The sequence below is a fragment of the Natrix helvetica genome (genome assembly GCF_964273705.1).
Source record: "Natrix helvetica genome assembly, chromosome: 3".
In the NCBI taxonomy this organism is placed as follows: domain Eukaryota; kingdom Metazoa; phylum Chordata; class Lepidosauria; order Squamata; family Natricidae; genus Natrix; species Natrix helvetica.
The window spans coordinates 92,311,363-92,337,255 of NC_138549.1; the positions used below are offsets into that span (position 1 = coordinate 92,311,363).

Sequence of the window (25,893 nt, forward strand, 5' to 3'; positions counted from 1 at the left end):
AAGTCTGTCAAGATCTTTCTGTACCTTCTAAAGTGTTGCCTTCAGCTTTGTTGTCTGTAAATTTGATGAGCTCCCCTTCTATCCTCTTATCTAAATAATTTATGAAGATGTTGAACAGTCCTGGGACTAAGACAGAATCTTGGAGCCCCCATTGCATGCTTTTCTCTATGTAGATACATTGTTGTATTGAGGACTACACATTGTGTCTCGTTGGTCAGCTAGTTATGATTCCACCTGGTAGTGATTCTGGTAGTGATCTCACATTTTTCTGTCTTATCAAGAAGTAGGTTGTGGTGTACTTTGTCAAATGCCTTACTGAAACCCAAATACTGTATACTATGTCCACAACATTTCGCTGATCCACTAATCTAGTCACTTTGTCAAAGAATGCAATAAAGTATGCAGTGGAGTACCCCAAGGCTCTGTTTTAGGCCCAGTACTCTTCAACATCTTCATCAATGATTTGGATGGGGGAATAAATGGGGAACTCATCAAATTTGCAGATGACACCAAGCTGGCAGGAATAGCCAACACTCCAGAAGATAGGCTTAAGATACAGAAGGATCTTGACAAACTTGAACATTGGGCACTATCTAATAAAATGAAATTCAATGGTGAAAAGAGTAAGGTTCTACATTTAGGCAACAAAAACAGAATGCACAGGTACAGTATAGGTGGTACCTGGCTCAGTAGTAGTAACTGTGAAAGGGATCTTGGAGTCCTAGTGGACAACCATTTAAATATGAGCCAGCAGTGTGCAGCAGCTGCCAAAAAAGCCAACACAGTCCTAGGCTGCATCAACAGAGGGATAGAATCAAGATCATGTGAAGTGTTAATACCACTTTATAATGCCTTGGTAAGGCCACACTTGGAATACTGCATTCAGTTCTGGTTGCCACGATGTAAAAAAGATGTGGAGATTCTAGAAAGAGTGCAGAGAAGAGCAACAAAGATGATTAGGGGACTGGAGACTAAAACATATGAAGAACGGTTGCAGGAACTGGGTATGTCTAGCTTAAGAGAAAGAAGGACTAGGAGAGACATGATAGCATTGTTCCAATATCTCAGGGGTTGCCACAAAGAAGAGGGAGTCAAACTATTCTCCAAGGCACCTGAGGGTAGAACAAGAAGCAATGGGTGGAAACTAATCAAGGAGAGAAGCAACTTAGAACTGAGGAGAAATAACTTAGAATTGAGGAGAAATTTCCTGACAGTTAGAACAATTAATCAGTGGAACAGCTTGCCTCCAGAAGTTGTGAATGCCCCAATACTGGAAGTCTTTAAGAAGATGTTGGATAGCTATTTGTCTGAAACGGTATAGGGTTTCCTGCCTAGGCAGGGGGTTGGACTAGAAGACCTCCAAGGTCCCTTCCAACTCTACTATTGTATTGTATTGTAAGTTTGTCTGACATCTGTTTTTGACAAATCCATGTTGGTTTTTAGAAAGAACTTTGCTTATTTCTAAGTGTCTGCAGATCTGTTGCCTGATTATCTTTTCCAGGATCTTCCAAGGTATTGATGTCAGGCTGATTGCTCTGTAGTTTCCAGGATTCTTCTCCCACTCTTTTTGAAGATGGGAACCACATCAGCTCTTTCCCAATCCTCAGTAGTTCCCCAGTTCTCCATGATCTTTGAAATATATGATTCAGTTGCTCTGAGATCACATCTGCCAGCTCCTTCAGAACTCTGGGATGTAATCCATCTGGTCCTAGTGATTTGAATTTGTCTAGAATGGGTAGATCTTGCCTTACCATTTTCTTGACTATTTTGATTCATATTCTTTTATGATATTGTTTTGATAAGTCAGGCTATTTTTTCCCCCTTTTGTATGAAATGAAATACAAAGAATGAATCAATTAGTTCTCCTAACCATTTCCTTGACTTTTTTTCTTGTTTTTTTACATGCTAAAAGAAACTTTTTATTTCTATTTTTAAAATTTGTTGCAAGTCATAGTTCATTCTGAGCCTTAGCTTTCCTGACTTCATCTTTGCAAATTCAAACTAGATGCTGGTATTCTGCTAGTTATGTGTCCCTCACAACTAAAAAAATCAGAATGTCAACATTGGTCACCACTAGGTAAATACCACTGTAGTCAAATAATACGATGTATTACTTACTCTTTATAAACACAATAAAACAAATTGTGGGAGGGAAGGGATTCTGTGTTAAGACTACTTGTCTGGAGCATCTGAACTGATTTGACTCCCCCCCCCCCCCCGCAACAAAAATTATACTACTGTATTGAAGTCATAATTAGGGTAACTAACCTCTCTAGTGTAAATAATTGCTGATCCCTTCCAAATCAAGAATCAAACCTCTCAATTACTGTACATCCCAACCTATCTTTTGCTTTTTGCAGACTTTTTAAAAGTACCTATATTAAAAATTAAACCAAATATTTCACCATGAGGCCTGTATTCATACATTCAGCTGATCCAGCAGTGTACATCTGGCATCTCTCTGTTTTTAAATTTTAACTTATTGTCTCAGAGGTAATTTCATTATATATGGAATGCTGAACAATTCTTGGCAATCACCAAGGTTTTCTCAGCCTCTCCATCATAGTAACTGGAAATACATTTGTTGGCATAAAAGGTAATAGGCAAGTTGTGTTCTACAACTTCCAGGATTTGGCAGAGAAATTGTTCTCTGGATTTGAAGTTCAATGCAGATTCTAGATTTTCACAAGTATAACTGGTATCCACATGAATATCCCCTTCTGTTATCTATCACTTGGTGGTTCTTTTAGAGGGTAGAGTAATAAATTGATGTTTGTGTTTAGATTTACACATCACGGATTTCAATTTCTGCATATTTCTGACTTTCTATTATGTATACAACAGCTAAAATGAAAGTCTCTCGGATCAATCTTACCCTACTCTGAGGTTATTTAATTGTAAAGTTTATTTTGATACTCCTGAGGAATAGCAATGTTTTTATGAGTAGAATATAAAGTCATCTGAGGCCAGGGCAGCTTTGACCATGACTAAACCTGGCAGCAGAATTACATTCTAATATGGTCTGGGGAAATAAAGAAGAATATGGAAAAGAAGAATCTCCATCCGATTCTAAATGCCTGACCGCAAAGCATTTTCTGTAGTTCCAACTCTGAGATGTAAAGCATCTTCCTGCAGACCTGGGAGAATTGTATTAGGACTACACACGGAGGGGGATAAGTTAGAGAAGGCTGTTTTAAAGAAACAGCATAGAAAGAAAATGAAAACAAGAGGTCTTTTTGTAAACTGGTGTTAATTGAAAAGGCCTGGATTTTCAATGAGTCAGGCAGTCTTCAGCCTCAGTTGCTGAGTTGAACTCAAGCCTGACACGACATTAGAGTGCGAAACAAAAATAAAACCTTCCTCCTACAATTTTACAGTGTGTGCATTAACAGACAGTCACTCAAAAGATATTTGCTAATTCATATACTGATTGGATGATTAGTACTAGGTTCCCCTCATAAAAATTAGCATTGACTCAAAAACAGCTGGGACTATTTAGAGTTCTGTAAGAGTGACATTTATCAGCAATACAAATAGTGGTTACTTTTACAGTAAAGATAGCATTCATGTTACCTTACTCATTGGGCCATGAAGCAACCTTGTTGTATTATACTATATTGTTGTACTATACCGTAGTCATGGAACCATGAAGCAACCTTGTTATACTTCCTATTTTGGATTAAAAAAACACCTTAAAACATGGAAGTAGAAAAGCAGTATCCTGGTCAGCGTTAACCTGTTACTTGTCCAATGAATAAATGTACACTTGACATAGGCAAAAAATTCAGTGTCTTACACACAAGTAATTTACAGTACTATAAATAGTCCTAAATATTAGTTTGCCGGTTAGTTTGCTGATAATAAGTTAGTAAATTTAGGTCAAGATCTCCGATACTTGGCACAAAGCTATGCTTCCAGAATGCAATATTTATTTGGATGCTCCATCAGCCTTTGTTCCTAACCACAATAATGACAAAATCTGCATTGTGACATCACGATTGCAAGCTCCGCTCTTTAACACTTGCACCACCATATCGCACACAAGTACATGAAGAACAGGTTTGGCATCACAATGTATACCCCATTCCTCTGCCTCATGGAGACGCCTACAGTTGGTTCTGGTTTAGTTCAACAGTTATTCCACTTTGCTCAAAGTGGATGTGAAGGCAGTAACCACATTTGCTTAATCATATGCCTAGCTCAGCCTTTTTAAACAAAAGATGAGAGGACTTTGAGAAATCCCAGTGAAATGGGATTTTTATCGAAGGTTAATGTAAAAATAAATATATAGGATCTTTCTCCAGTAGCCTGCAGTCTTGTTTTTCAGTATGTTTCTTCTACTCTGGTAGAGGACAAGATCTTGAATTGATGTACTGAACTGTAGCATGTCTAAGTGTCTTAACGCCTGCCAATGGACTAAAATATTTCTTTTAAAACCCAGGATGTGAATCTAGCAGGTCAACTGTTTTACAAGCTTTTTTCCCCCAATGGTCTCTTAATTAATTTTTGAAAAGTGATGTCAGAGACTTTGCTCCTAAGTGTTGCTTATTGACAAGAGGAATACTTTAGCTTTACTGTGCAAGACCTAGAAATTAATCCTTTACTGTAAACCCTCTTTTTTATTTTACTGTTGATCTTAACAAAGAAAAGAAAATTGAGAGCTATTCTGTGCTTTATGTAACTTCCTGGTTGCTGATGAAAATAAAATTGATTATGCTATGCTGCTAAGTGTGTTGTTGTCAGCTTTTTGGTTTATGGTGGTAAAAAAAGAGAGAGAAGAAAAAAAATCTACTCACACCAAGAAACTGATTGATAGATACTAAGAGCTGTTTCATAATGCAAGAAAATATCAATATGGCTACTCACCTATTGTTCTGAGAATGAACACGCATTTCCCTTCATTGATTGAATATCTATAGGAGTCTAAAGAATAGGAGTCTAGACTAAAATTTCTCCAAAAGTGGAAGAGAAATTGAATTACCTAGAAAACAGAAGTGGCACATTTGATTGCCGGGGTGGGGGGGAGGAAGGGAGGGAGGAAGGAAGGAAGAAAGAAAGGAAGGAGGGGTAGGGAAAGAATCAGATGAATGAGAAAAAGCAAAAACCAGAAAGCAAATAAAAATGAGTAGGTGTATTTACTGATTCTGGGCTTTTCATTGCCTGCACCTCACCGTGATACTATACAAACATCTCCCAAAGGCAGAAAGGAAGGAAAAAGAATTAAAAAATTAAACAAAAGAATTTAAACAATTAAACAGTTGTTTGTGACTCGGCTTCCTTTATGGTTGAAATAAAGTTTCTACAAACATTTTTTTGGCTCGAATTTTAACAGAATAAGGTATAAGAAAGGTGCAAAACAGGGGTGTCAAACTCAAGGCCTGCGTGGCCCGCCCGAGCTCTGTTTTCACTGACAGAGTGTTGTAGGCGGCCATCGCAGCCAAAAATGGAGATTGGGAGGCCGTTTTTGCTGGTAGAGCGCTCAGGCACCACAGGCACCCCTCACACGAGGGACATCAAGCTGGCCATGCCCACCATGGCCCCCTGAGGTCAAACACAACCCTGATGCAGCCCTCAATGAAATCGAGTTTGACACCCCTGGTGCAAAAGAAACAGCCTAGAAATGAGTTCCACAGCCAGACCCACTTAATTCTTTCTACAGTATTGTACTTTGCAAATGTTTTTCTGGATGGTGGACAATACTCAGCAGTGGGAAGCAGGTAAAGTCAGAGGTATTGATTAATTGCTTTGTTTATCACTCGCTACATGTGCAGAATCAAGACAGAATCATTTGGCAATGAGTCAAAACAATTTCAATAAAGGCAGCCTACTGACTTATCAACAAAGTGGGCAGCAGATCTGATGTGGCATGGTTTTTTGCCAATTTCAGGGATGAGTGGAGAGAAATAACTCAATAATGGGAAAAGGCCCGTTGTCTAGGCACATATAGATTAATAAAATGTATTGCCTTAAATTCTAAAGCAGGTTATTCTAAACTCTTATTCAAAATAAAGAAAACAGAAAGTCATCATTTAAAAAAAATGATTTAAGGAATTAGGAATAAGAGTATATTTAGTTCAAAGACTTATTCTCATAACCCTTGAAATTATTGAGAGATAATTTTTAAGCACTCCAGCCTTCCCCAGATGTGCGGGGCAGTAGTAGGATTCACATTTTTTTACTACTGGTTCTGTGGATGTTCCTTGGTGGGCGTGGCATGGCTTAGTGGGAGTGGCAGGGGAAGGATACTGTAAAATCTCCATGCCCACCCCACTCCAGGAGAAAGATACTGTAAAATCTCAATTTCCTCCCGATCAGTTGGGACTCGGGATGCAGAGAATAGATGGGGGTGGGGCAAGTCAGAGGTGGTATTTACCAGTTCTCTGAACTACTGAAAATTTCCACTACCGGTTTTCCAGAACTGGTCAGAACCTGCTGAATACCACCTCTGGTGTGAGGACTAGAATCTCCAATTTTACTGGGAATTTCATATTTCTAATACTTTTGGATGGCACCAATATGGAAAAAGATCAGTCTATTTGGAATTGAGTGTTTAAGGGTCTTTTTAAATAATAATAATATAATTAGCTTTCTGATGGCTTATACTTATGTGTAACCTTTCAGCTGGGGCAGAATTGTATATCCCAGCCTCCCTCCCTCATGTTACTGGGACTGCCCAGAGTGTGTGTATCAGAAACATGTGGAAGATTTCTTATCCCTTGTGCCAGGTAGTCTACATTTTTATTTCCAGTATACAGTTGCTCTAGGTAGGACTACGGTAAATTGCCTGTTTAAACTTTTTTTCTTTTAAGTAATTACCTCTGTTTGGTTTTACTAACTTATTATAACTGGAGAGAGAGAGAGGGAGAGAGAGAAGTATATAACAACTTCAGCATTACAATAACATGGACCCTAATTTCTGATCTTCAGGACCATAGGAACCTTCTGCTTAACTATCGCCCTCCATTTAACGCGGTCATATTACCTGTAATGGTTTATATCTGGAATGAGTGCGGTATTTACCAGATCTAATTTGTTCTGTTATTAGCCTGCCTTGCACCGACTGATTATGTGACGTTTTGGAGCTGATAATGAATTCCATACACCTTTATTGCAATGATTACCAGTCCAGCCCGGGAGTACTCTTGTGTTCCGTGTTAACATGAGGAAGTTCTAGAAAGGGACAAATAAGAGAAGTGCCAGGCTTACTAGGAGAAGGAGGGAGAGGCTACTATCTCTCTACAGCTGCTATCCTCGAGCTGTGTGTAACCCCGGAGGACAAGCGAGAGGGAACCCCGGCGGCGAGTGCCTTTGAAACGCAGCCAGCGCCGCCACCGGGTCTCCTCTCCCTGTCTTGGCTTGTCCCGCCCGGAACAGGAATAATTGCAATATTGAACCCGAGCCATCCGCCCCAACTTTAGCAGCGCGCTTACTCTAAAGGAAGGGAAATCTCTTAATTTCCCAGTCCTTGTCCAGGGGAGGCAATCGGAAGGAGGCAAGAGGCGGGCAGGGGTTACCAAGGGAAAGCACCCCGGTTCCGCAAAGGTTAACACGCCCCGCCTCCGGCGCCGGAGGGGCCCGCCCCCGCCCCGCCGCTGATTTAGCTGGCGGTGTTGCCTTGGCCGCCGGCTTTGGGCTGCCTATGGTCCGGGTTGGGGACGCATCGCCGGAGAGGAGCGGGTAGATGCCAGGCATCTGAGCGCGGTGAGTGAATGAGTGAGTGACTGGCTGGCGCCCTCTGAGTCTACTTGCCACCAGCGCAGAAGGGGTTGGATGGGGACAACGTGCCGGGCACTGGGACATGCCTGAGCCGACTTTTCCAACTTTGCTAAACGCGGAGGCTGTGCGATTTTAGGTGTGCGCTTTACTTTTGACTCCGACTTCCCTCTTCGAGCCTCTCTCATTCTTCAGGGAGGCGAATCCGCGGTGATTTATAAACGTGAATTATCCATGGGCTGCGTTCGCACGAACCCTCTGAACTTAAGAGGATATGGTTCTGATTTTACCCAGTTTCTGGGTCTAGCGCGAACACAGCCTTCCTAAATTGGAGGGCAAAAAGACGAGGAATGTCGGGGCCTCCATCCTCACGTTCCCTGAGCGGGGAGCAAAAGGAGATCGAGGAGCAGGTGCTGTTCCTGTGAAGGTCTAGGTTGACTTCAAAGATGTAGCCCTGTTTTCTCCTCCTTCCCTCTCCCTTCCTCCCTCGATGGCATGGCTGGGTAAATGGATATGTACCAGCCAGTGCCGGCAAAAAGTGAGTAGAGTATTGCTGGAGGAGGTAACCCCAAAATAAATAGAAGTTGAAGCAAACTTTTATTGCCTCCACTTCCCAGAGAAAAAGAAGCTGGGATTAGCCAGTACTACCTAGGTTTCTTTTCATGTTTTCATGTTTGGTAAAGGTTTGCTCAGAAAGCCATTTCTCCATATTGGCTGGTTTTCCAAAGGACATCATCAGTTTAAAATGTGTGGCTTTGGATTTAGTGTGTCATGGAAAAGGAGTCCTTGGGTGTACAATTGGTCCTAAAATCATCTCTGTATCTGTCAAAAGAGACTGCAGGTGAGGGGGATCCACTTTTCATGGCCAGCTCTCTATAATATTTTGCCCAGGTGAAAGGTTGAATGAGTAGCTGGTTCAGTTTTCTCTTGGGGAATATTTTGGAACCAATTCACACTTATATCTGGGGCAGATTAACAATGTTGGATCTTCCAAGCTCTCCACTCAGACTCAGCACAATGAAGAGGAGGAAACAATATTTTTGGGAATCTCTAAGGTTCTTAGCTTTGGCTAAGCAGGTCTGGATGTGATTAATACTTGGATGGGAAATCCCAGGATTGTAAACTAGGTTAGAAAGGGGGGGGGGATCTAGAAGAAGAAAATGGCAAATAATAGTTGTACTCTTACCAAGAAAACTACATTGACATGCTCCCCTTATGGGTTTTTTGGGTGAAACAGAAAAAAAAAAGAACTTATGATTTACAGTTTCAATGATTAGAAAAAATGGATAATAGAAAAAAGAGAGGGGTTAAAACCACAGAGTAAATCTGTATTTCTACTTATCGTTGTTGCAAGCAAAATTGGAAACTAGTTCTATTACTTTTTATTCTTTCTGCACTTTTGACTTTTTCTTTGTTCTTTCTTTTTTTTACTCATAAATATTCTTATAATAAAAATTGCACATGCACGCATACATACTCATGTTCGTGAAGTCACTAGGAAATGAGCACCCTTGGACAGCACTGTCATATGTGTTTCATCTGTAAAATAAAAGTGGAAACCTTAAGTATGAGGTTTTTTTTTTAATGTACTTGATAGTCATACTCTGTAATTTTCAAGTAAGAGTCAGTCGCTGGAATTTTGATGCCAGTATCATATTAGTTGCCTATCTGTAGCTGTGACAGATTCAGATTGTGCCTCCCAAAGGCCAATATTTGGGTTTGTAGTTCCTACTCAAGTGTCAATCACTTGCAGGAAAGCTTAATCCTAATTCACATTCCACTCCCCATTGAATTGCTGGTTTGCTCATTTTGTGAACTGTGCATGAATCAAATAAAACTACAGTGGAGTAAACTCTTAACCTCATTTTATTTGCTCAGCACTCGAAGTGTTTCTTTTTCTTTTCTGTTTATGAAAAAGCAGTGTTTTTTTAAAAAATTAAATTTGACTGTGCTACTTTTTGGAGACGTGTATATTCTTTTGTCCTGTCCCAGTCTCTTTTTGTTGCTTGATGCTTTAGTCATACACAGAATTGGGCACCCTTGAAGTTTTATGTGTAAGCACTGGTGTTGGGGGGCAAAATGACAAAATCCGATTATTCAAAGGTGAGAAGAGTATTTGAAATAATGCTTCCAGTCCTGGCAAGTAACATTGTATAGACATGAAAATGTTCCTGCCTTATATTAAAAGTAAGATATGAGTTTGCAATAGTGATTAGATAGGCAAAAAGCTGATTTATTTTCAATCGGGATTCAGCCATGAACTTGTGAGATTTATACAACTGAGCTGGAGCTTTTCATCGATTGCCAGAACATAGATAAGATGTAAAGGATGGATCTCCCTGCTGACAAAAGGAGTGCCACAGCTCTTTTCAGAAGCAGTTTTCATAGGACGAGTGTTTTAGTCGGTTATGAAAAACAGAGCTAAGCAATTGTACTAATTAACATCTGCATCCGTTTGGGATTGAGACACAAACGAAAGGCTTTTTTTTAAAAGGGTGCTAACTAATTCAGAATAATATGTTCTATTTACTGTTTATTGAAAGGTCGCGGTCAATAGAAGGCATAGCTTATAAGTCAGAGTCACCGAGTCTGGTAGACAAATAACTTTTAGAGGGCAAATTATGCGTGAAATAGAATTGCATCACAGAGATAAAATGCTGCTAAAGTGGGTGGTAACAATACATTTCCGGTTATTAAATAATATAGCCGGGACTTCAGCACAGATACACTCAAGTCTTTAATGCTAAGATTTGAATATGTTTCTTGAGTTGTCCCAAATGTACATGCAAGTATTTGATGAACACTGTTTCAAAAAGATAGTAGAACAATAATTGCTTGTTTGTTCTTTCATCTCAGCAGTTCCCTAAGGACTGTCTTAGATGCAACCTAACTATCACAGCCCTGGATGGACCTGAATATGAATTTGGGAAATATTTTCATATTTGCATGTACTTTTAAATATAAAATTAGCGTCCCACCCAAAATTTTCTTACCCCATTCCGACATGTTTGCTGGAATATGTTGCCAGATGAAAATATCTGAAATTCTTCAAAAGGTATATACCGCATTTTTCAGAGTATAAGACGGACCAGAGTATAAGACGCACCAATATTTTGAAGAGGCAAATTAAAAAAAAAAGTTTTTGCACTCTGCAGACCTCCCAAAAGCGACCCGTTTTTTGCAAAAACGAGTCCGTTTTTCGTAAAAAAAGAGGGGGAACATGCATAGCCTTTAGGAGGCTTCCAGAGTGCTCCTCGGGGTTGGGGGGACAAAATTGAGCAAAAAACGACCCCCTTTTCACTCATTTCTGCCCTCCCCAGCCCCTAGGACCACTCTGGAAGCATCCTAAAGGCTATGCATAGCCATTTTGGTGAAGGAGGCGGGGTTTCAGGAGGCAAAAATGCTGTATTCAGTGTATAAGATGCACCTAGATTTTCAGCCTCTTTTTTGAGGGAAAAAAGTGCGTCGTATACTCCAAAAAATATGCACCAGAGGATCCAGGATAGAGCAAATGCCGTCCCCACAAACATCATTTCAAGCACACTATTCAGAAGGAAGTGATAGATTAATTAAATAATACATTTATTTCATTTAAAGTAGGCATTTTACAGATTAAACATTTAAATTTTAAAAAAGATTATTTAAAGATAATTATTTAAAGATAAATATGTAGTAATATTTTGCATAGCAACATGTTATTTTTCAATGCTAGAAGACTTCTAAAATATGGATTATTTTTACTGTCAGCTACAATCAGACAATCATCTGGTTGCATTTATATGCATATAAAAATGATGTCCTGAAAGTAAATTATCTGTCAAAAGTGACCTATGTATGCTATAGCTGAATGATTGGACTGTTATTTTGCATCAGTGATCAGATTTTGCCTTTTTTTTTCCCTAGGAAAAAAAATCATTCTGTGTTGAACTATAATACTGTACGCAAGTAAACAAACAAAGAACGTTCTATCTTTCCATTCTGTGCCAGATATTATATTCCCAAGTGCCTTGGGAGGTAAAATGAACAATATTCTGATCATGCTACCTCTCTCATTTTTTTGTATTCAATACAAAGCATGACATGAAAAAAATATACTGTTTATGGCCTGCTGGCTATTGATAGCAACTTGGGCATTTTTAACTTTGCTTTCTTTGAGTTTTGGAAGAACACCGGAAACTGTAACAAAAATATACCTTGTAGTAGGATGCAAATCCTAGATTTGCCTAGTTTGGACTCTTATTTTATTTTCAGCCCACTGTAATCAAGACATTTTAAGAACCTTGAGGGTGCCTCTTTATAGCCCTCTAAAATCAAAAATTGCTTGGATCTTCTCCGGCTGCAGAATATAAACAGTTCATGTTGACATTGTTAATTCAGCTTTGAATACTGTCCCACATGTATATAAAATCACATTATAGCAACGTAGATTTAGTAAAATACAATTAGTTCCCTGATTTAGTTTCTTTAAAGTGAGTCAAGAATTGTACCCAGTAAAACACATGTCTTTTGTTCACATAAAATCCCAAATTCGTGAGCTTTCCAATCAATACATTTTAGGGATACATAGTTGGAAAATATATATCTAGCAGCTAGTCTTTAAGGTTTCAGACACAGTATATGGACCAATATTCTTCAACATACGAAGAGAAGTGTGACTATTTTTTTAAAATCCTTTTTATCTGTTGACCATGCAAAAAGCCAAAAGAAATTAAAAACTGGAAGGGACTATGTTGGTGTGAATATGAGCCAATATTTTTAGATATACAAGTAGTCCTCATTTAGTGACTCCTGATTTGACAAAAGCTGATGGTTACAGTGCTAATTTAAAAAGTACTTTACAATCTTCACATTTATGATTTTTGCAGGCCTGTAAAGCAAAGGAAAGCTTAAGTAAGATCACAAGGACAGTCATGGTTTCACATAATGCTCACCTCACTTAATGACTGAGTTCCTTGCCCCAAATGTGGTCTCTAAATGAGAACTACTTCTATGTTCCTTCCAGCAGGTAATGAGAGTTGTCTGAATATTATAGGAAAATAATATTTTACTTTAACACCGATGCAAGTAATCTCAGTTGCTTTGTACATGGTAGTTACTTATTTCTTTGGGAGGATCCAAATATCAAATGCTATTTGTCAAGTTGGAATATCTTTTTTGGATCTTGCCATTTATCCTTCCTTGAGTGCAGGAAAAAAAATCTGTCTTTTACTATAAACTAGAAAAATAAGAAGTGAAGCATATTTGGAAATACCAAGAAATAATTGAATCTATCATATTGTTTTATATGCTCTAGCCACATGGATTTGATAGCAATGAACGGAAACGGAATATTCCTCCATGGTAAGCAGCATTTGTAGAAAAATGAAGTATCATGCAAAAGGCTTTGTGATAGCCTAAGAGATTATTTCCACATTATAGACTGAATTGCCAAGTCTTCCTTTAGAGTCCTACTCTGGGAATCTCTAAATGAAAGCTTAGCCATGACCTTTTTAGTTTAGACTCCCATGTATAGACTTCCTAAACCATAATTTCAGAAGATCTTAAATTACAAAAGACTCTATATAACCTACATTTGTGGTAACGAGAGATGTACTGGGTGTCTGCCTTCAACAAGTTTCAGAACGTTTAAAGTAATAACTTTAACTGGAAGAATATACCGTAGTGTAAAGTGACCTATAATATCGCACAGGATTGCACAACACTTTTTAAAAAATGTGGCTTCTTTCTATATTTGTTTTTCATGGCTAGATCATCACTGAAAGAAAGTGCTGCCAACCGTTGATTGTTTTGTTGTGGATTTTTTTGGCTAAGATTCTTTTTGTAGTTTGGTTAATCATTGGCAGCTGGAATTCTAACACATTTGAATATCTGGTTTAAGTATATCTTCCTTAGATGAACTATACAATAAAATATAGCATAGTTTAGTATCTATAGAGATGTGGTATAAAATTGCGTAGGGATTGGCATGTCAGTCAAGAACCCATCAAATATTGACAATTACTGTGGCCATATTTTCCAATCAACTGATGCTGCTGCTAGAAATCTTCTGTTCATTTATTAAACCTTTTAAATATCTGTCTTTAAAAAAAGTTGTACTCTTTCAATTCCATTCCAATATTTCTTTTCTGTAAACAGAATTTTAATATGCCCTAACCAGAGGTAGGTTCATACTGGTTCAGCTGAGTAGGTAGTAACTCGGGCGCCCACACATCCGAACCAGTTCTATCGTAGGCACCACCATCTTGTTTTTTGCTTCTGCACATGCGCAGAAGCAATTTTTAAGCTACTGTGCATGCATGCATAGCGCATTCCTGAGCGAAACGGCACTAAAAAAAACCAGAACCCACCCCTGGCCCTAACTAATTCAAGTCTTCTAATATTACTAGATTAACTATATTTGTAAAGAAAATCTTTAATTGTTTCTCAGATTACTTGACTGAATCTGGAATTATATATGTATATATGTGTGTGTGTGTGTGTGTGTGTGTATCTATCTATCTATCTATCTGTGTGTGTGTGAGTGTGTGTGTGAAGTTATATATATATATATAAAACTTCTTAGGGGGTATGAAACACAATTTAGTGCTAGTTTAAGTTCAAGTTGATATATATAGAACTGTAACATGTTCCATAATTATTTTAAAAGAAGTAGTTCTCTACAGTACATACTTGTCTTTTCAAATCCAACCGATCTCAGTTGTATTATATAATGTTTTGTTGTGGTGGGTGACCTTATACCAAGAAAGGACATTTAAAAAAAAGAATGTGATGATACTGGATTTAATATTTGATTACATAAATGCAGTGCTCACAATGCCAGAGTTTTATGTTTCTGGCAGCTTTTCCAGAATGCTGGTTCCTACATTCTGTATCATTTGTGGCTTTGAAGTGCTGTATTTCTGAAGGCAGTGTGATTGAGAGCACATTACAGTAATGTAGCCATGGGTAACTGTCATCACAACCAGCCTTCAAGTAGGACCACAATAGGTGCAGCAGAAACTAGAAAAAGGCCCTGCCTAGTCACAACCTCAAGTTGCTTATTCAGAACAAGTTTCTCCTAGAGTTCTCTATGGAAGCCTTACCACTGTCTCAACAAACTTTCTTCGAAAGAAAACATTTGAGTCTGAGCAATAGTTGTTTCAATTGGCTAGATCCCATGTAAGCCTCTTAAGGCCTCTGGTATAACCTTATTTCTCTGCAAGGTGACTGACACCTCCCTTATCCAATCATTCACCTCACTCTGGCCTCTTGTAGAAGCCAGATTGAATATGGATTTAGCCCACAGGTGACTGAGCTCATTCTACAAGTCACCCTATGCAATTCCTCAGAATCAGAAACCCAAAGGAATCATAGGTAATCTCAGAAGTCTGGTTACCTCCTTAGATATTGTCCAGTATCTAGACATGAATGAATGAAGAAATGTTATCAGTCAAACATGTCAGATGTATGTTGCCCAAACATCTTGTAGCTATCCTCGGGTAAATCTGTGCCTCCTCACTGAAAAGGATTTGGGCAATATAAATACAGCCACATGGGTATGCTTTGTTGATTCCATAAGATCAAAGAACCACTTTACCATTCTTATTCCCACAGTGTAGCCTTGACACAAGCAGTTTTATTCTTGTCTTCTGCTGGAAGTCCAGGCATCTCAGAGAGAGGCTCATTGGGAATAATCTGGAAAAGTTGGTCAAGCTACTTTGATGAAATTACAGATGATATGAAGACCAAAGGTAGTGTAGGACTGCCTGCACAGGCCAGCCCTGATATTATATGGGACAAGCCCTTATTTACCATGGTTGAGTGTGAATTCCTCAACCTTCCTAGAACCTAGGGCATGGATGTCAAACTTGCCACATCACGTTGCTGTCATGTGACGTTTCATGACTTTTTCCCATTTGCGGAGCTGGACTGGGCATGACCTGCCCATGAAGGCTCCAGCCCATGGGCCGTCAGTTTGACACCCCTGTCGTAGGGCATGGAGGTCCACCAGCATCCTAGGAGATTCCAACACCAGTCCTTTCAAGAGATCCTGGAAACATCCTGCCATGAAGCAAGATGGGCAGTGCACGAGTAATATTTCTGCCCTGTCATTATAGCCTATTACAGACAAGCCCCGCCTGTCAAATCAGCAGTATGGTCACACCAAGCTTTCTTGAGAGATAATTACCATCTCCCTTTTCTGAGGTTGGAGTGAAATAATGGATAGATTCATATAAGGCATAATGTGTTTTGTTTTACTGATGACTTACTCTGATATCCGAAGGCAGCTTTTATGGTATGAAAACTATAGTTTTTGCCTTAATACAGGGTGTGAACTTAGCTAATTGTGACTTATTCAAAAGTAATTGTTAATAAAATGTAGCATGATGTGCAAATCCAGGCATGATTTATTACTCATGCCTGGATGATAAATAATCATTTATTAGAAGTGCTGAAATCCTAAAGGCCAAATGCTTTGTAACTACTAATTTGTTCCTTTCATTTATTGTTTTACATATGAACTAAATTATTTCAAATGCCTACCATATATTAATGGATAAATGTGCATGCTCGTAAACATTAAGACCTATTACAATAAAATATAGATGATCAAAAATCATCTGATCAGATCATCTTCAATACTAATCAGAAATGCATACCTCTGGCCAATTCTATTACATGAAAGCTTTTGTTTTCCTTTTGCTCTTGAAATATTCTTAAGTAAGCTTGTATGCTGCTCTGCCAAAATACTAGGCCATTAGTTTTGCAAACCCGCACTTGGTGATGGAAATCTGGTAGTAAGTCTTTTCTCTGCAAATCAAATTACACTACATAATGTGCAGTTAATGATTCATGGTTATGTGCATACATCAACCAGATTAATTTAACAAGAATATAATCAACACATAATCACAGTGTTTGTTTTTACACTTCACATTTACAAAGTTTCTCAACACTCTTCTCTCTTATAACCTCAAACGACTGCTTTGTTTAGAGTTAACCTTTTGAAGGTAGGTGCTAGCTTTTCCCAACGAGGCCATTGTGGGCCAGTCACACACTCAGCACAATCCATCCCACAGGATTGTTGTTATGGGGAAAATAGGGAGAGGAAGTTGTATTGGATATGTTTGCTGCCTTGAGTTATTTGTGAAAATAATAAAGGCGGGATTGCAAACAAACACAAATAGCTTCCATAGGTATTAGATTAAACAAGAATTTCCCTCCGTGGTTCTAAATAGGGACAATGTCAACTTGGAAAAGCTAATCATGCTGTTTTGAAAGTTTATTGAAAATGCATATTCGTTAACCTTCGAAATTGCTTCTCTGCAGCCCACTTCATGATTTCAAAGCTTGGGTATGCGCCCTAATGCTCATGTCTGAAAAGGGGCATAAAGTAACCTTGAGTTACAACACACAAGGGACTTGTTGAGAAGGGCAATAATCACTTTTATCTCTATTAGTCTACATTGTCTGGCACCAAATATACTGCAACTGCAATTGTCACTCATAAAGCTGATTTCATTGATGGTCTTTAAACAAGTTGCTTCCTGGATTCTCATGGCCACTACTAATCTAGGCAGTGTTTAGAAGTGCCGTACCTTTCTCTAAATCAGGGGTTGGGTTGGCTGGGGAATTCTGGAAGTTGAAATTCACAAGTCTTAAAATTGCCAAGGTTGGACACCCCTGCTCTAAATTTTAGTTGTTTAGTGGCTTGCCCAATAGACAGGATGATCCTTCCATGTGTCACTGTGCATCTTGGAGGGTACCTGAAACAAGGAGGGACTTATTTGTCCCAAGCTATGAGTCAACTGCAGTTATTTTTAACCAGAACGTAACTTCGTGCAGTGGATGATGTGTGGGATTCCGCCTCCTAAAACATGAGGTTTTAAAGTGCAGATGATCTTTTGAACATCTGCACTTGAGGTTTTAAAGGAGATGGGGGGCAGGAAACCCACACCCTTCAGCAGAAATTCTATTATGTCTTTTGCTAGGCCACTGCTTGAGGAAGGCAAGTACGCTGTGTCTATATGGAACAAGCAGCCTGTTCTTATTCTTTGAAGATAACAATGTAAGCAAACTCTTTTTGTCATGAGAAGAATCTCCTTAATGATTACTTTCAGAATTATATGGAGGACTAAAAATAAAACAGAACAATTTCTAATAGTATAACAATAGGCTATTTTTTTTAAAGTTTCTTTTAAGTCAGTCTTGACTTATTTTACATTTTTTAAAATCCTGCAACAACAACAACAACAACAACAACAACAATAAATGTGTGTTGCCCTGATTATAATTGGAGCCCTTGGAGCAATATCCAAAGGACTACCTCGCTATTTGGAAATTCTAAATTTACCTGACTTGAACATTCTGATTCTACAAAAAACCACCCTATTTGGAACAGCTTATATCCTCCAACGTTACCTTAACAGTTAGGACTCGAGCTGTTGAGCTACCAACCAGACTCAAAGGCTGTGAATCCCACCAAAGATTAACCTAATCATCATCATCATCATCATCATCATCATCATCATCATAATCAACTTGACGTGGACATGGCTTAAGATGGGAACTATCAAGAAATAAACAGAAGGTTTAATACTGGCTGCTCAAGAAGAAGCACTACAAACTAATGCCATGAAAGCGAAGATACAAAAATCCACTGACAACCCAAACTGCCGACTTTGCAATAACAAAGTCGAAATTGTTTCACATTTAATATGTGAATGCAGCAAAATTGCACAAAGCTAGACATGACCGAGTTGCTAAATTAATCCACTGGTCATTATGTAAAAAATATGATTTACCTGTATCCAGAAAGTCATGGGAACATAAAGTGGAAAAAGTTATAGAAAATGAGAAGGTGAAGATCTTGTGGGACTTTTGAATACAAATGGATCGTCGTTTGGAGCACAACACACCAGATATCACAGTTGTAGAGGGCTGAAGTGTACAGTTTATTGATATTGCTGTTCCTGGAGATGCCAGAGTTGAAGAAAAAGAACTAGAAAAATCATGAAATATCGCAACCTGGCCATCGAAACTACACGGTTATGGATGAAGCATGTAACAGTGATATCCATTGTCATCAGGGCACTTGGCACCATGTCCAAGAATTTTACAAGATACATCAACAAATTGCAGCTTCCTGCAATAACACCAGCGGAATTGCAAAAAACTGCGCTACTCGGAACATCTTATATTTTAAGAAGGTACTTGGTTGATACTTAGGACACTGGCAGCAAACCGTATCAACCATTAGCACCAGTCAATGGTATCTGTAATGCATTTTTGAATGTTCAGTTGGCTGATATTCATGTTTAATGAATAAAGTATATATAACAACAATAATAAAATAGCACAAAAGAATTTAGCCAAGACATTGGTATGCAGTTTGGAATTGACAAATGTGCAACAATGGCAACCAAAGCAGGCAAGGTCATAGAAGATGATGGAATAGAACTTGAGAATGAAGGAATGATAAAGGCAGTAAAACCAGAAGAAGGCTACAAGTACTTGGGGATTTTAGAGGCCTCTGACTTAATGCATAATAAAGTCAAGGAATTAACCTCAGCCAAGTACATTCGATGAATTCGCAAGATATTAAAGTCCAAACAGAGTGGAGGAAACATCATAAAAGCCATAAATACCTGGGCTATACCTGTGATTCGATACTCTGCAGGAGTAATTGACTGGACCCAGATGGACAATTTGGACAGAAAAACAAGGAAGCTTATGACAATGAATCATGCTTTGCATGCTAAAAGTGATGTTGACCGATTATATCTACCAAGAGCAGAGGGTAGTTGAGGACTCCTACAAGTAAAGCAGATTGTGGAACAAGAAAAACACAGCTTGGATGATTACATCCAGAAAAGTGAAGATTTTCTGATTAAGGAAGTAAATAAAGGAGGCCTTTTGAAGACAACTAAGTTAAAAGCTGAATATAAGAAAGAAGTAATTGAGAAGCGATCTGAAAATTGGAAAAGCAAAGCTATACATGGCCAATACTTGAAAAGTATTGAAGGCAAAGCTGACCAAAAACTAACTTGGAACTGGTTAAGATCAGATGTACTGAAAAAAGAAACAGAAGGCTTTATTTTGGCAGCTCAAGAACAAGCCTTAGCCACAAACTGCATGAAGGCAAAAATTCAACATGTTACCACCAACAGCAAATGTCCCCTCTGTAATGAGAAAGATGAGACAGTTGACCACTTGATCAGTGGGTGCAGCAAAATTTCACAAACTGACTACCTACAATGCCATGACTGCATTGCTAAGATCATTCACTGGAAATTGTGTCAAAAGTTTGGATTTGAGTACAGCAAGAACCACTGGGACCATCAGGTTGAGAAGGTTTTAGAGAATGAGAAAGTCAAGATCTTATGGGAATTCAGACTGACAGGCACTTGGCCTACAACACACCGGACATAACAATAGTTGAAAAGAAAAAAGTATGGTTCATTGACATTGCAATACCTGGTGAAGCACGAATTGAAGATAAAACAGCAAGAAAAAATTACAAAGTACCGGGACTTGCAAATTGAAGTTGAGCGACTGTGGAAAAAGAAATCGAGTGTTGTCCCGATTGTAATTGGAGTCCTTGGAGCAATACCTAAAGGGCTACCTCGCTATTTGAAAATTCTAAATTTATCGGACTTGAACATTTTGACTCTACAAAAAACCATCCTACTTGGAACAATTTATATCCTCCGATGTTACCTTAACAGTTCCTAGGTCCTTGGTTAGGACTCGAGCTGTAGAGCTACAAACCAGCCCCAAAGGCTGTGAAACTCTCCAAAAATTAACATCATCATCATCATCATCATCATCATCAAGGTGGTGAACATACCAAATACATATTCCTCCTCCTATTTACCCCACAACAACAAATCTCTCATGTGAGTTAGGTTGAGAAAGAGTGACTGGCCCAAAATAACCCAGTTGACTTTGTGTCTAAGACAGGACTAGAACTCAGTGTCTCCAACTTTCTAGTTCTGGTTCCTTAACCACTAGAGCAAGCTAGCTGTTTGATTTAAGTTTTTGTTGAATGCCTCATTGGGTGAGGGATCCTTACCAACCGCCTTGAAGGAGGCGGTGGTGAGGCCCTTGCTTAAGAGGCCTTCACTTGACCCAACGGAGATAGCTAATTATCGTCCAGTCTCCAACCTTCCCTTTCTAGCGAAGGTTGTCGAGAATGTGGTGGCGCAGCAGTTTCCACGACACCTTGACGAATCCGATTATCTAGACTCACGCCAGTCCGGCTTCCGACCCGGGCACAGCACAGAGACAGCCTTGGTCGCGTTGGTCGATGATCTCTGGAGGGCCAGAGATAGAGGTTGTTCCTCTATCCTGGTCCTATTAGACCTCTCGGCGGCTTTTGATACCATCGACCATGGTATCCTATTGCGCCGGTTGGAGGGGATGGGAGTCGGAGGTACCGTTCTGCGGTGGTTCGGCTCCTACCTCTCCGACCGGAAGCAATGTGTGTTGACAGGGGGACAGAGGTCGACCCCGAGGCCACTCACTTGTGGAGTGCCACAGGGGTCGGTCCTCTCGCCTCTCCTGTTCAACACATATGTGAAGCCGCTGGGTGAGATCATCCGTGGTTTTGGGGTTGAGTATCACCTCTACGCTGATGATACTCAGCTGTATATTTCAACCCCAAACCACCCCAACGAGGCTGTCGAAGTGATGTCCCGGTGTTTGGAAGCCGTCGGGGTCTGGATGGGGGACAACAGACTTAAACTCAACCCCTCCAAGACTGAGTGGCTGTGGCTATCGGCACCTCGGTTCAGCCAGCTGATTCCATCGCTGGCCATAGGGGGCGAACAATTGCCCCCTGTGGAATGGGCGCGCAATTTGGGCGTCCTCCTTGATGCCCGGCTGTCAATGGATGACCATGTGGCAGCCGTGGCAAGGGGGGCGTTCCACCAGGTTCGCCTGGTGCACCAATTGCGCCCCCTACTGGACCGGGATGCCCTACGCACGGTCACTCATGCGCTGGTGACGTCCTGCCTGGATTACTGCAACGCTCTCTACATGGGGCTGCCCTTGGGATGCGCCCGGAGACTGCAGTTAGTTCAGAACGCAGCCGCGCAGGCTGTGATGGGGAGTATGAGGTACTCCCACGTAACACCTCTCCTGCACGAGCTGCACTGGCTACCTGTGGTTTTTCGGGTGCGTTTCAAGGTGCTGATTACCATCTTTAAAGCGCTCCATGGCACGGGACCTAGTTACTTGCGGGATCGCATCCTCCCACATACATCCCTGCGGCCAATTCGCTCACACAGAGAGGGACTTCTCCTGGTGCCGTCCACTAGGCAATGCCAACGGGCGACACCAAGGAGTAGGGCCTTCTCTGTGATGGGCCCAACCCTCTGGAATGACCTCCCCCCGACATTAGAACCACTACTGACCTCCGCTCCTTCCGGCAAAAATTGAAGACTCACCTGTTCCAATTAGCAGGCCTGGCATAATTACAACTGTCCCTCCTGGCAAATATACTATTAACTGGTTATTTTAGGGGTATTGTTTTTAATTTATTGTGTCTGTTTTAGGGGTTTAAAAACTTATATTTATACTAGCTTTGTACAGTTCTTTTAATTACATTTTTAACCTCCTCCATGCCAACTGTACATATTCAACTTTTTATTGTATTTTGATATATTTTGCATGGACTGTACACCGCCCCGAGTCCCTTTCGGGAGAGGGGGCGGTCTAGAAGCATTAAATATAAAAATAAATGATGTTAATAGCCACACATCACATACTCTTCCTCAGAAATCACAGCACTTATTAATATAGCTGTTCAGTAACAAATTTGTCATCCTAACCTAACCTCCTAACTAGTACAGAGTTAGTACAGAGAAAGAAAAAAATCACATTTGTCAAACTGATAACAAACTCAGGATTGTGTGGTTTGCTTCAAGATGCAAGCTCATAGAGGAATAGTGATGATGGTTCAATTGTAGCAGCATCCTATCATCCATGATTTCTTATATCCAAATATGAAGTGGTGCTGGACAAGGATGAGCAGAGTGCTGGTCTAGCTGGGTAATGGGAAGAGGGCTGAAAGTTTCAATGAATGATGACCAATGTCAGAGAATTCCATAATCAAATAATTCCATAATCAAATATTCACTATTTTATCAGATGGCTACATTTGAAAGAGGAATGTCACAGGGCACATGATGAGCTGAAATCTCTCTCTTCATTGATATAAAATTGTATGTTCATTACCAAAAAGGAAGTTAATCCATAGAGGATAAATTGCAGTCTATAATGTTGCCTTTTCATAATTCTTAGCCGAATCCTCTCTACATTTGCTCATTTTTTTGCTTTTCCTTTGGTAGTGCTTTGTAACCGGGGTTGCTCAGTCTGGGGATGTGTGTTTTGTTCCTTAAGGATTGTTTACGTAATTGGCTGCAAAAATATGCTGAGCTTTAATCTTCAGATTCAAAGATTTCTTAACAGGGAACCTGAATCTTCCTGTGTTTGCCAATGTATTGTTGACAGGAACAAGTAGAGGGCAGGACTGGACTGGTAGGAAGGAGTAACACTATAGCAATCAAGTAGAAAAATGGAGAGTTCTTGATTTGTAGGTGTGGTTTGCTGTTATTATACTCAAGTTATTTTCTTTGCACTAATTGTAACAGATTTGCTACTGTTTCCCAAAGCAGTAGTATATCTTACTCAAGATACCTTCAAACTCAGCTATTCGTTTTATAAATGCAGGTTTTTACATGTTTTTTGAACCTGAGACTCACGGATTTACATTTCATTCAACTTTCTTTATGGATGTAAGTTTCTGAATTAAAATATGTATTTCTGATCATATCTTCATTCAAGCTAAGGAGAGTCGAAAAGGACTATTTTACTCTGATTAGCACACAGAACGTGCATTTTAAATTATTCTTAGTAATGTCCAGGTGTGTATGTACTTAAGAAGTGAACCCTAACTCCAACCTTAATTATTCCCTGGGCATACTGTATTGGATTTTTTTTAAAGGTACACAATAAAAACGATTTCTTACGATTCTTTTTTGAAGTTTGGGCAGATTCCATCCATCAAAAAAAAAATTAACCATTTGAAAGTACATTTTATATTTACAAATATTTCCTATAGTATTCTGCAGTTGCTTTACCTTAGAAAAGAAATACGAACTGGAGCTATTCTTTTTGGCATTATTCCCAGTCCCTCTTCATTGTTTTATCAACGGCTCTGTACTGAAGGTCCTTGAAGGTGCTTTTAGCTGGGCTATATAAAAAAAGGCTTTTTGTAATTTCAGCTTGAATGTGATTGACCAATTGAATAAAAGGAAACATTTCCTACCACACATCATCTTCTAAAAAGTTATGGAGATACTAGTCATTTCTACTGAAGTATTCTGTTTTGGTTTCCTACCATTCTGGATGTAGCTGTAGCATATATTATACAGGAACAAAATGTTTATTCCTGTATGAAAAATGCAGAAAGTAGAAGAAGAATTTTGATTTAATGGTATTAATATGAATATCATTTTTGAGCGAAAATGTAATAGTTACAGCGAATGAAAAGCATAAGGAAGCAAAACTTTGTTCTAATTACATTTTTTCTTATCTTTTTCCCACCTCTAGAATGCAATTCTCAAGTCCAGGATGAATGAATGCCACTATGATAAACACATGGACTTTTTTTATAATAGGAGTAATGCTGATACGGCAGACGAGTGGTCAGGGACGACTCTTGTAATTGTTTTATGCTTTGGCACTTTTTTTTGTTTCTTTATTTTCCTTTCAAACTCATTGGTCATAGCTGCTGTAGTAACAAACAAGAAGTTCCACTATCCCTTTTATTATTTGCTAGCCAACCTCGCTGCTGCAGATTTTTTTGCAGGCATTGCTTATGTATTTTTGATGTTCAACACTGGCCCAGTGTCAAGAACATTAAGTGTAAATAGATGGTTTTTGCGTCAGGGACTTTTGGACACAAGTTTGACAGCTTCTCTGGCCAACTTACTGGTAATTGCTGTTGAGCGGCACATGTCTATTGTGAAGATGAGGGTTCATAGTAATCTCACAAAGAAGAGGGTCACATTTTTAATTTTGTTGATCTGGGCCATAGCGATTTTCATGGGTGCGGTGCCCACATTGGGCTGGAACTGCCTGTGTGACATTTCCACCTGCTCTTCTCTAGCTCCTATTTATAGCAGGAGTTATTTGATATTTTGGACAGTCTCCAATCTGGGAGTTTTCTTCATCATGGTTGTTGTATACATAAGAATCTACATGTATGTCCAGAGAAAAACAAACGTTTTGTCTCCGCACACTAGTGGATCCATCAGCCGCAGGAAAACTCCGATGAAACTCATGAAGACCGTCATGGCAGTGTTAGGTAAGATACAGTGAGCTGTGCTATTATTATCTAGTTTTAAAGAGTTTTCCCTGCACATGTATGTATGTATGTATGTATGTATGTATGTATGTATGTATATATGTACCTTGTTTCCCTGAAAATACGCCAGGGGCTTATTTTCTTTTGCCCCACGAAATATGCCCTTGGGTTTATTATCAGGGAGGGCTTATTGTTTTGGGGCTGCCGGGCGGCTGCTCCCTTGTGAAGTGGCTCCCGAAGTGCCGGGCACAGCCTCAGGGGCAAAGCAGCCATGAGGTAACCATGCTCACGAGCTGCCGCCCGGCAAATCCCCTCTCCAGCCGGGAAGAGCGCCATTCACTGACCTAGGGGGTAATCCCCAAAGTGCCAAGCCATGTGGCGCTCTGCCCGCTCCCCAGCTCCTGCGGCTTGGCACATTCGGGATACCCCCTAGGTCAGTGCATGGAGCTCTGCCCGGCTGGAGAAGGGGGTTGCGCGAGCGCCTGTTCCGCTCGCAGCTTCACCAAGCCCTTGCCAGGCTCTCCCAGGCCACCGCCGCTGGCTGCTGCTGCTGCCCGCCGCCGCCGCCGCCCCGCTGCTGCTGCCCGCCACCGCCGCCCCGCTCCGCGCAGCTTCAAAACTCGGGCCGAGTCTTTCAGCATCGGCCGCTCCAGGAGTGCTCTCTATGATGGGCTGGCTGCCGGACAGGGAGTTTTCCAGCAGCCGGCCCACCATAGAGAGCACTCCTAGAGCGGCCGATGCTGAAAGACTCGGCCCGAGTTTTGAAGCTGCGCGGAGCGGGGCGGCGGCGGCGGCGGCGGCGGGGGGCAGCAGCAGCAGCCAGCGGC

General features: G+C 40.1%; 1 protein-coding gene across 1 annotated transcript in view; it reads left to right on the forward strand.

Moving 5' to 3' along the window:
• Nucleotides 1-7,413: 7,413 nt before the first annotated feature.
• The window catches only part of LPAR3 (lysophosphatidic acid receptor 3), a 38,897-nt gene continuing 20,417 nt past the window's right edge, over nucleotides 7,414-25,893 (forward strand). Inside the window, exons 1-2 of the mRNA XM_081949600.1 lie at nucleotides 7,414-7,701; nucleotides 24,310-25,066. Of these exons, the coding sequence (XP_081805726.1) occupies nucleotides 24,331-25,066 (736 nt within the window). The 5' untranslated portion in view covers nucleotides 7,414-7,701; nucleotides 24,310-24,330. The remainder of the gene's footprint in view (nucleotides 7,702-24,309; nucleotides 25,067-25,893) is intronic.